General features: G+C 34.6%; 1 protein-coding gene across 3 annotated transcripts in view; it reads left to right on the top strand.

Moving 5' to 3' along the window:
• The window catches only part of astn1 (astrotactin 1), a 168131-nt gene that overhangs the window by 53417 nt on the left and 102015 nt on the right, over positions 1-12699 (top strand). For all 3 annotated transcript variants that reach the window (XM_041270924.1, XM_041270923.1, XM_041270922.1), the window contains 3 exons: positions 2402-2486; positions 5989-6063; positions 7241-7378. In XM_041270924.1, the coding sequence (XP_041126858.1) occupies positions 2402-2486; positions 5989-6063; positions 7241-7378 (298 nt within the window). The remainder of the gene's footprint in view (positions 1-2401; positions 2487-5988; positions 6064-7240; positions 7379-12699) is intronic.

Raw genomic sequence — 12699 nt, 5'->3', positions numbered from 1 at the left:
TCCACATTTTGTATAACTTAGAAAAGCTCAGCCTTACACTTCCAACCAATTCAGTGGATGCAGGCGTGCAGTCTCAATGTATAGGCAAGTCCACACCAGACAGAGAATGATGGCAGCAACTGCAGGGGAATGTTGCATTTGCTTGCCTTTAACAAATGACAGCACTCTGTTTTAGTAAGGAAGCAAGTACCACTAGTTTTAGGCTTTTATAGTACTTAGGTTTATTTAATGTTTAAACAGGTCAGCAAAATCCTAATTTTATTTTATTTACCGCAATTTAAGTAGACCCCTAATTATATTTTATGTTGTCATTGCATTTCAGTGCTTATAAACTATTGACACATTCAGATTTTCAGAATGAGAAGTTTCCATTTTTGTTCCACCTGATGGAGACCACTTTCACAGCACAACATGGGCGTCCCCTCACTATTAACAAGCTTGGTTCAGCCTACACTTTGAGTTCTGGCCAAAAAATAAAAAGATAGCTGACTGTTGTGTCAAAAATGCTTCTGCCCTCAAGTGGTTTTACAATAGATTAACTGTAGTGTATTTTAATCATTTAAAAAGATATATGTATTTAATGATTGAGTGTTTTCAGTTATTATTCACTATGGGGTTTGATTAACTTAACCCTCCCTGGATAAGCCAACTCTGGAATTTTTTTAGCATTTTGCAGCATTAGGCTATTTCCCTCAAATTCTTCAACCACCTATTTTTAGGGTGGGATAACCACTGATAGATGTTGCAAATCAAGAGTGATTCTTGAGTGCTGGAAAATGCTCCAGTAAACCCAACTATGACATATAGTGTATAAGTTGACATAACCAACCCCTTAGAGTCACCCGATAGACAAATACTGATTTCCCATGTTTACTAGACCTCAGCACCAGAGGACTGTTTCCTCTTTGATACCCCTAAGAATCATCTTGAATGTATTATTCCTTGCATCTGATGCCCTGAAAGAGGCTTCAGAGGAATGGCACTATGCTAAACCTACGAGTGTTTTCCAGCAGGCAGTAAGAGAGAGCACTTGAGTGAAGGTAGCTATCATTGTTCACTTCTGCAACTCGAGGGTCACTGTATCTTGTAATGCATTTAAAGCAATTCTGAACCAATTCTGTACTTTTTGAAACTTTTAAACACCCCTTTTTTAAAAAAAAAAAAACAGAGAGAACTATTAAATGTGTGCATGTCAAAATAATGGAGCTAGATATGCATAGTTTGTTTACGGCGAAGATAATGGAGCAGCAAAGTGATATGAAGCAGGTTAATTATTTTACAGGGTGCATCAGCTTCTTTAACAAATATTAGATCGTGTTTCTTTTTGTAAATTTTCAATGTCTTCTCTTCTTTGTTCATTTGTCATATTTTTCTTAAAAATGAAAACACTAAAGAACTAGAGAGGATGTTATACCTGGATTCATGAATGCACAGTGAGGTTCCTGTTTCATTTGCATTCCATTCACATTTCAATTTGTAATGCCTGTCCATAAGGTTATATTTTCCCCTATTTTCATGTCATTATGTACACTACTGGGAAATTTTGTTTTAATACATATAGGTAAGTGTGGCAGAGCAAAGCTCTGCCCTAAATTGGCAGGGATGGGGTTAACTTCCCCTACCTGCCTGGGTTTATTATGTTCAGGTGGCTGGGGTTGATTAGTTGATTAGGTTGATTAACGATCAATCAGCGCCCAGCCACCTGATATAAAAGGAGGCCTCTGCTTCTCATTTGGAGAGAGGGAGCTGAGGAAGCAGGTTGGTGTTTGTTTTGTGGTTTTTGAATTTTCTAAATCCAGTGAAGGCATTGCCCAGCCTGGAAACTTTATTTTTGTGAGTTTTGTTTTTGCTTTATTTGTGTTTGAGTATCTGTTATTTTGCCCTTGTGCACTTTATTTTTGTTTATTTATAATAAAATAGTTATTTTTTTGAACTGCAGTCTGTCTCTGGGCCTCTATCCACTCGCCAGCCTGCCACAGTAAGCTATAAAGTAATGTAATTTTATTTTAAGTGACTAAAATATACAGTTTTAGATTGGAGGCAGAATATGCAAGTACTTTGCCTTGTTTTTAACCGAGTTTAACAATGTTGATCATTGTTATTGTTTTCTATTTGTTTATTTTTGCATTCTAGATGAGTTTCAAACAATGTAGACCTTTAACAAATATTTTTGTACCTGAAAAATGATTCCACTGCCAATAAATCCATAGGACTTGTCAAATTATGCCTCAAGTGACAGCTTTAAAAGATGTCTGTTGGAGACAAGATGGCTCTATTTAGAGGTCAAATAAGACACTTCGTCCAGGTCGTAATGTAGCGGCATAACTGGGATGCATAACAGATTAAAGTTAGTGCCAATGTTTTATAAAAGATACATGTTATGTTGTTTTTGTCTTCTCAGGTGAGTGTCAGTGCTTTGATGGCTACATGAGAGATCCTGTCCACAAGCATCTCTGCATTCGGAATGAATGGGGACCAAATCAGGGGTAAGCTTCAATATGGTTAAAATAATTCAGTGTGGTGCAGTGAGCATAGAAATAAGTCATCACAACACAGTTTTCAGAAAATATTGGACTATTCATAGTTTCTTTGGAGAACACCAACAGTTGGAATTGCATAGAGTGGAAAAGACAATACACTGTAGCTCCCCTGAAGAGTTGTAGGGATGCTGTTTTGGTTGCAGACCACTAGTTATCCTGATTGAAACTCCAGAATTCCCATGAAAATACTGTGTCTGATATTTTGTTCCAAAACCTCAGTTATTCCTTTCAGTATCGGACAAGAAATCACTTCTAGAAATTAAAAGACAAGCTTAAAAATGCAACTTGAACAAGAGCAATTGAAACATTCTTTTTCTTTGAGGATCTACGTTCCCCACCAAAAGTATACAAAACCCCAAACTAATATGCAATAATAAAACAATATATATATATTAAAATGTGCATTCCATATCTTTTTGATTTATCAAAAATGTGACTCACATTAGCTACTCTCCTCTCTTTCTCATCTCTCCGTTCTTCCCCTCCCCAGTGTGAAAACTTGAAAAACTAACATAATTTTACACTTCTACAACAGCAAACGTTATAAGCCATTTTTATACTTGCTTTGACAAGCTGCGTACATTCAATTTGTAGGTTTTCAAAACCTGTCATTATGTGTTGCTATATGACAAAACCAGATGTCACTCAAAGAGAATTGGGGTTAAAATGTTTGAAAGAAGCGCTAAAATTCTCAAATAGGAAAGTGTCTCTTCTTGTGCATTAATTTATATTAGAATGTTGGAATGTATTTTATTTGTACTGTATAATAAGCAAAACAGCCTACTGATAACTGACTAATTAATAAGGGATAACTTGCTGTATTTAAATGCTTTAAAATTGATGGGCTTCTGTCAACACTTCAGGAATGTTAAAATACTAATAGTAGACATGTTTAAAGAATATGTCACTAATACGTAAAGTCATGGTAGCCCTCAGTCTTTCTCATGTTGTATAATCAGTTTGCACTATTCATGTTAATGCCATTTTCTGCAAGATTGTACATAGCAAAACCACAACATTTAAGACTGACATTTCACTTAAAATGATTATTATTCCCATTTCCAACTAATAATAATAATAATAATAATAATAATAATAATAATAAATAATAATAATAATAATATAATAATAATAAATATAAATAAAGTGTTCTTCTGAACTTACCATTTGTAAAGCTTTGACTGGTGAGTTATTACAATGATTTTTATCATTTTGATTTATGAAAACAAGAAGTATAGTTTGAATTTCATGCAACTTTCATGAAGTCTTATTAAAGGAAAATGTCATGATCAAAAACAGATTTTGAAAACAAAACAGAAAAAAATTAAATAAAATCACGAGGGTTTGTGAATATGGCAAGAAGAGACAAACTTGATTTGAAAGAGGTTATTGTGGTGAATTGGGCTTGCTGCAAAGGAAGAGCATCCATGGGTTTCATTTGTAATACAGGGAAGCCCTCATTGTCTGGGTCATCCATAATAAGTTTCAAATGGTTTGTAATTGCATTCAATAGATAGCTAAACTGAAGTCGTACATCAGTGAAGAAGACATAAACGGTTTCTCCTAAAAGATCTATCACCAGTGAACCTTGTAAACAAGAACCTAAATGCATTTTCATGGTGCCACCTAATGTAATAGATAGCACTTTTCAATCCAGGAAGGTTGATGTTAAGAAGCAAGATTTATTAAATGTTTGAGTTTGTTTTTAAAACACAAACATATTGACAAATTCTGTGATGTTTTTTGGACTATGATTGTGCTATTAAATACCCCAAACCATTCAAATGTATTTTGCAATGTGTTTATACAACAGCCCATGCTATACAACTGAAATTGCTCTTCCTGATATGAACCTGTACATGATATAATTACTGTATGTACATACAGCTTTGGCCACCCCTCCCCTGATCTAGCTAAGATGACATTTAATAAACCTCACAGAGCTGAAATGAGAGGCTATCTCTGGGTCTACTGCAAATCATGCAAAAGAGGGTTGGGATTATAAACACAGGGTATAAAATTGCAGGGACCGTGATTTTCTGTTTGAAATTTGTTTCATAATGACCACGGATTTAATCCTCCCTGTGTGATTCAGAGAATCTCAGACTGTGTAATATACAATACAATTTGTTTGAGTTTGAAATAAATCAGAGCAAGTTGGTCCATTTTTAATGGTTTAATAACAAATGATAACTTTTGAAAAACAGGGTGGTTTTAAACCTCAGTAGACAAACTACTTGGGATGATAATAATGTATCTGAACCTAGTAACATTTTTATCAAATTGCCTATATTAGGGATGTTTCTTGTTAACATTTGCATTAACATTCAACCATGGTGAGTGTCTCAGTGTTTCAATTTAGAGGAATATAGAAAGAGTGGTACCATGTGTGAGACCTGATAATTAGGGCCAGAAGCAAAATGATCAGCAGGACAGTGTGAAGGAATAAAATCTCTCTGATCTTGGGAACTTGTTCACTTTCCACTTATGCGAGAAGCCATAAATAGATTTTAATTGGATTTTGCATATAGTGGAGTTTCACAATGGATATTACCAAAGTTAAGGATTTAGCAAATGCAGTGGAAAGTGATATTTGATAGAGGCACTTAGTGTTTCTACAGGAGGATATGGTTACAGGGCACAATGAAGTATATCAATATTGTCCTTCAGGAAATCCAGGTGTAGAATGTGATCAGGTTAAACTGATTCACTGATTGATTCATTAATAAAAAATACCTGGATTAGACAGCCGAGCAATCATTGCAATTAAAGCAAATTGTTGTTGTTTGTTTTTTATTCTTATTAAGTGGCATTTGCTATTTTTTATTTTGTTTAATTATTTGCTAATTTAGAAATAAAATGCACCCAAAGGGCTTAATTCCATATATTTGTGATTCAGACATCCTGTCAAGGCAAATCCTGAATCCCTCCTTAAGTGTGTTTTGACATTCAGGATTGAACATTTCTCACAGACATACAATAGTGATATACTACTTGCTTCCTGACTATAAATTAAATTTCAATTTCCGTAATTGCTTTTCTAACTACATTGCAATCCCCTGAACCAGTATATTTTCTCTCAGGTCAACTGGATTTGTCACCCAATCCAACTAGATTCATCCTATTCCCATTTTAAACTTGCCTAAACTCCCCTACCCCCTTTCGTCAAACATTTATCACAGCTGTTCTTTTATAAACAGTTTTGCTTACACCCTCTTCAACCCCTGTCAGTGCTATATAAGAGACAGAACAACGAATGACTGCCACTTATTTAGCTTATTAATCACAGTCACTCAGAACGCTTCTTCCTAATGCAGTCACGCTTCCAGATTTTTAAGGGTGATGATGCATCATTAGTAGACAACAGTTAATGTATATGTGTGTGAGCATGTGCACTTACATTTATGTGTAATATATATTATACACACACTCTCTGCTTCTTCTGCAGTCCTTGGCCGTACACTATATTCCAGCGTGGCTTTGACCTGGTGATGGGGGAGCAACCTTCTGACAGAATATTTCGGTAAGACCACTGCCTCCTGTTGTGAGCTGTGCCTTGACAATAATTGGTTAGTGTTACTAAACTGACACAAAACCGTGTTGTTGTAGATTAACAACGAAGTTCATTTATTGTGCTGCGTTCTGTATAGCACTTAAGATGGCGTCTCTGTCATACACACACACACACACACACCGCAGTCAGAACAGTATCCAACTACTACACTATTATAACCTACACATATGGAGATTACTCAAACCTGTTTTGTGGACCTTTTGTGGACTGTGGTATTGCTTGGTATGTCGAAAAACCCAGTGGTCTGATCAGCATTTCAGATCTGTTCAAGCTGGTGCTGTTTGCTAGAAATGCTGAAATTGTAAAAGCTTCTTTGAATTCCTCAGGAAGCTAATGACTCTTCTTTGAAACTGACAGCCTGTATGGATGATTCGAGATCGGGCAGTAATGTTTTGATTCAACTATTCTCAGCATTAACTCACGCTGATGCTTGTGTACTCGGGCAGACATCTTTGTTCGTCTTTTCTCGGCAGTCACATAGCTGTTTGTACTCGGGTAGTCACATCTTTTGTTAGCAATTTTAATACACGCATCACAATACTGTACTCGAATTTAAGACACAGGATATTTTTGAGAAGCAAAAAATGCTTATAAATGTGCATCTTAAGGTGGAGTAGAATTAATTAGAGGATTTTTAAAAAATGTATCCCAGAAAGATATAACATTTTTACAAGCACTTCTTTTTTAGTGTATGATGTTCCATTTAACTGCAAAGTTAGCATTTCATGAGATGGAAATCAGAATGCTTAGGTATACCATGCAGTGAATACTGACACAAAAAATTCCTGAGCCTTGCAACAGCAATTTAAATGTGATATCCATTCTGTAAATTCTTTGGAATTTGTTTTTATCTTTAGATAACTCCAAGATTTTGGAATTGGGGTATATTTTTTCTTTAAAGGGGTCAAGGTTGGTTTACAGCATATTGTACCATTTGTCCAGTGAGTTATGTCTCCATGCTAAGACATTAGAATTAGCCTCATACAATACAATTTCTATATTTTGGTTTTGAAGATTTGCATTTCACAGGATTGACAATTTTCAAGGTGTGCTTTTTTTACAAAAAAAGCACACCTTGAACCTCATTTCCAGCAACCTGCTTACGTTTTGCATTCTTGTTCACTAGGTTCACCTACACTCTCGGTGAAGGGATGTGGCTACCTCTTAGCAAGAGTTTTGTCATCCCACCAGCCGAATTGGCCATCAACCCCTCTGCCAAATGCAAAACAGACATGACCGTAATGGAGGATGCTGTGGAAGTCAGGTAGACCTCCGTTGAATTTAGGTTTATGACTTGAAGAAATTGTGACAATTTAGCTGATGATTTTCAACTCACTTTTTCAACTTAGATGTGACTATGCATCAAAAATAAACAACACGACGCATATAAATGTATTATGCATTATTTTAATTACCTTAGTTATTTTTAATTGTGGCTGCATACTTACAAGCAATGTGTAAATCATTGATCTAAGGCTTTGGCTAGCCCGGTCAATCTGAAAATGACAAGTAGCATAGCTAATGCTATTGTTTATTATCCATACATCTTCAGAACCACAGCCATGTCTTTTACCTGGGAAATATTCTTTTGGCACGAAGTAAAGGTTATGCGTATGCTTGCTACTATATATATATATATATATATATATATATATATATATATATATATATATATATATATATATATATATATATATATATATATATAATATGATTAATATCGACATATATTTTTTGAAAGAATTCACAGTTTTTTTCGATCTTTATGAAATCAACCTTTATGCTTTAAAAAAAAAAAGACTTTTTATGCCATTGCGAAACCACTTTATTATTCAACATGCAACAAAACCATGGTTATCAACATAAACGTGTATTACACAGATTTTTAAAGCATAAATTTACTAGTAAAAATAATGTACACAGAACAAAACAGTTAGATGAATAGAACTAACTTGCACTTATTATTCAGAGTCTGAGCTCCACCCCTCTCCTCCTTCAGCACAGCTAGATACCATGTTTCCATTTCCATGAGTAGCATTGAGTGGAATCTCTTCAAAACAAAGAGCACGCATTAAATCATGAGGGAAAACAGCACTGTACTCTTGTTTATTGAGACAGTTTTTGAGCTCTAACCTTCATATTTGTTATGACCTTTTTATGATCGTTGTGCAAAGCAGTGAAAAGGTGGGCCAGCCAAAAAGATTTGTGATTTCCATTTATTGAAATTACCATGTTGCTTATATTATTTAATTTCATGGTGCTGCAGTCGGCTGTTAAATTGATGAATAATGCAGTTTGGCTGTAGTATAACCCCACTAAAAATGCACATTATTGCAATTTGTGTAACACAAGTTTTAACTAACAGCTTAATTTACTATAGACTGGTAAACTTTTCAGGGTGTCATCTTAAGGAATGAACAAGTTGGGAAAAAAATAATTTATGTGGCAAGCTTATGTGGAGTACATAACAATCAGAAAGAAATTGGAATGTTTTCCAGGATGCAATCAAAGCCCTTCAGAACCAACTTCCATAGGGTGATATGTGTGGAGTGAGGGGAGGCAGGTGATCCATGAGTAGAATATGGACGTGTGACCTTCTACTCAAGAAGGAACGTAATAAGTAAATACAGGGAAGACATTGCATTCTAAGTATCATTTCTGTATGGATGGAATTTAGTTCAAAAGAAATGTATCACTATTATGGCACATTTATTTTAAAAAAAAAGGTATATAAATGATGGACATTGACGAAATGTTTCGTTTTTTTAAAATCACTTGATCATTCATCCTTGACCATGACACACTTGAGTGACTATGACTGAAGCATATGCACTTAATCACCTAATTAGTGAGAGAGTTGATTGGACACTGGATATGGAGTGATTTCAGCTGTTGAATTGCAAGCTTGAATAAAAGCAATAAAGAAAATTACAGAAAAAAAGCAATATGCCACGTTAGTCAAGAAAGCAGCGCCTTTGTGCAATCGGCATGTTGCAGGCTGGACTAGGGCAGCGTACCGTGACTCACTCTCTTGGGTGCTCAGAGCCAGCAATTTCAAACCTGGCAAGATGGTATAAACAGATACACTCTGTCAATGACAGGCCACAAACAGTGAGACCAAGAGTCACAACTGCCCAAGATCGACAGATCATTTTGCAGCATCTTCGTGATATTAATTGTTAATCAGCACAATAAAAGTCACTACACCTGCTCTAAAACAGAGTTTGTCCTTTTTTCGATCACATCTAGTGAATTTTATCCAAATATAAGTGATAAGTTTCTTTTGATGATCAGTATATATTGCACGCAAAGCAAATAACTCCAGGCACATGCCAGTGCATATTCATTGGTCTTGTCTGCTGGTATGCACACTGTAGCTCAATAGGGAGATATGATGCGGTTGGAAATTAATCCAACCTTAAGTGTTGCATTGAGAGGAGACAGAATTTTTTAAACTGGGTTTTAGTTTTCAGTCATTTTCTTTTTTTCAGTAATTAGAATCACCTTGAGAAACGACTTACATTTACACAGTATATGTGACAGGAAAACCTCCTCTAAGTGGAATCTTGTGCATCCTAATGCAAATATAATCAATTAGCGAGGTAGGATGTAACCAAGAATTCCTCTGTGTCTCATTTCAGGTCTTGAGGCCACAAATTGGGTCATTTCACTTGACGGTTTTCATTCATGGATTTTCTCTACATACAGAAAAAAAATAAATAAATAAAAAAAAAAACAGGACTGGAGGCGATATAGACATTTGACAATATGTGATAAAAGACTTTTTGTGAGCGCTTAGGGTGGGCATGAGAATAGCAAACCATTAGCTTAGCGATTCTGTCAACACGGTGCATATGAAAAGATTTTCTTAAACCAAAATAATTAGTGTCAACTGTACACATTAACTACTTTTAATTAAAGACAATTTGTGATAATTACTGGAAATAGATGTGTTAACAAATGAAAAGTTTTACTTTATAATAAATGTAGCAACTAAATACATTTTTAATATGCAGTATATTGTTGGGAAAAGCTTGCTTATTGTATTGCCTGTAGTTATTGCCTAATAATTCAAATAAATGTGCCATTCTATATTACCAGTACCATTTTAACAGCTCAGTGGCTTGAGAAATCTACCAGTTACCATGACAAATCCATTGCTTTGTTTTCATAGTTCCAAGACATCATTAATGATTGCATTATTCAATGAGTGATGTGGAATACTGGAGCCGAAACTGCTGTGTCCAGACACTGCCCCAAAACCATTAGAAGCAAAGCTGTTTCACTGTACAAAATCGTTTATGATACATAGCTGGCCATGGAACCTGTCCATGCTTTTTCCAAAAGTATTGTATTTGGAGCAGTTACTATGTGATAGAAGTCCCTAAAAAGTAACACATTTAAACAATGTAAATGCATTTATTACTTTTCAGGGATTGTATTAGTGAAGTCTGAAACATAAACATATATATATATATATATATATATATATATATATATATATATATATATATATATATATATATATATATATATATATATATATATATATATATATATAATTAGAGGAGTGTGTATTAACACACACACTATGGGGAATTTAAACATTTAAACATTAGCCAAGTGTTGAACGTTTAGAAAACATAGTTTTCAAAAATATGTTATGTATGTCAAATAAAGATGTTAGCCTAAGTTAATGTACAATGTAAAGCTAATGTATAAGATATTCAAAATGTACTCTTTTCAGATAGGGTAACTAAATGTTTACCATTGTGCTGTTTTTCAGTAAGGAATTGTATTTAAATAATTTTAATAAAGTGTTATTCACAATACAACACCGGTCAATCTGATACTCGCAATACAGTATATACATTATCTACCATTTGCCCTTTTAAAAAATACATTAAGGGTACTACAGTTTACAGAATTCAAAATGTATTGTAATTCATGAATGTAAATGATAAGTTAATTACTAGCTTTATTAATTTGTAAATATAATGCCAGTTTTAAGGACTGACATCTGTTCTGATTACATGAGTGCATTTCAAGTTTTAAATGTGAAGCCCTAGATTTAATTCATTTATATTTAAATGAGTGCTTCTGTGCAACTTTTTACATTTTCATGTAGTCTGCATATTTATAAGCAGGAAAATCATTATGTGATGTCAGAAGTGTTTTTGTCTTGACAAGACAGAGGATGTTAGCTGGGTAAAAAGTAGTTTCTCTGAACATAAACATCTAGTAAAGAGAAGTTCCTAATAAAGTAAGCCACTTTCAAAACCCATTAGAGATACGTCTCCTGTGTAGGTATAAATCTGTAATTTTGCTGGTCTTCTGGATTAGCCACTGTTTTAAATGTACACAGACAATACTGAAGTCTGTTATAAAAGCAAATTGGTTAGGGAGAGAAAAAATCAGTTTTACAGAGTTTAATGAAATCCCCCAATTGTTTGTTACAGATGATCTCGCACTGAATGTAATGACAACGAAAATTATGCTATTTGCAAATCAAAATAAATGTTCCATTGTTACTTAAGGTATCATTTAATATTGATAATAGATGGACTGGAAACACTTGGGGCCTCATTTAGTGTTTCCAGTCTCAAATTGGAGTTAGTGCACACGTAAAGTAGTGAGCCTAACGTGCGCGATAAATCAAAATTTACTGCCCCATTTACTAACAGAGAACGCATTAGTTATTTGGCTAATTTTCATACCATACCACGCATGCGACATGTATTGTGAGTGATAATTTAATGTGCACGATAATATCAGAGACTTACCTGTGACCACCGTGATATCAAAAGCCCCGTCAGTCCAGGTGTGTCTTTTGATCAGTAGCTTATTGTGAAGGTGGAGGTGGCTTACATTGACCGAAAATGACGATCAACAGACACTGCACTCTGCAGGGGACAGGCAGAGGCAACGTAAAGTGAAACTGCACTGCTTACCTTTTAATTTTAACATGTATTCCTTGTCTGATGTAAAAAATATATAAAAGCCTTTTTCCTTTCTCCTTTAATACATTAGGCCCTAAGTGTTTCCATTAGTTTCTAAAATTGCATTGCACTGTATCATTTTGGAATTCTTTTAAACAACCCTCCTCTTTAGTATAACACGCGTATTCAACATGTGCAGTCTCCATTGTATGAGTGACAATCCCACTAAGCCAATCATGGTCCACAGAGGTAGTAAAGTAGCCAATCAAATAGCACTCAGGATTTGTTTCCTCACGCACACAGCCCACATAATTTTGATCAGGATAGAGAAGTGAAGGTTTGTTTAAAATTTTAAAATGTTAAATCAGTAGAAAAAGAAAAAGTAGTTGGAGATGTCGCAGAAGCTAAAGGTGGCATCGGAACACAGAGGATTCCAAAGTCGTTGTTAGCCAGATAATTATTTGTTTAATGAATAATTTTGATGACAAGGCAATATGTCTGATTTGCAGTGCAATGGTTGCAGATATGAAAGATTATAACATACAACGTCAATGTGACACGCTGTACAAAGCAACTTATTTTTAGTTTACTGGAAATGAAAGAAGATATGAGTCTCAACTAAAGTTTTTTTTTTCTGAAAATGAGA

This window comes from Polyodon spathula, chromosome 14 (assembly GCF_017654505.1).
Source record: "Polyodon spathula isolate WHYD16114869_AA chromosome 14, ASM1765450v1, whole genome shotgun sequence".
Lineage (NCBI taxonomy): Eukaryota > Metazoa > Chordata > Actinopteri > Acipenseriformes > Polyodontidae > Polyodon > Polyodon spathula.
This window is presented reverse-complemented; position numbering and strand designations above follow the sequence as displayed.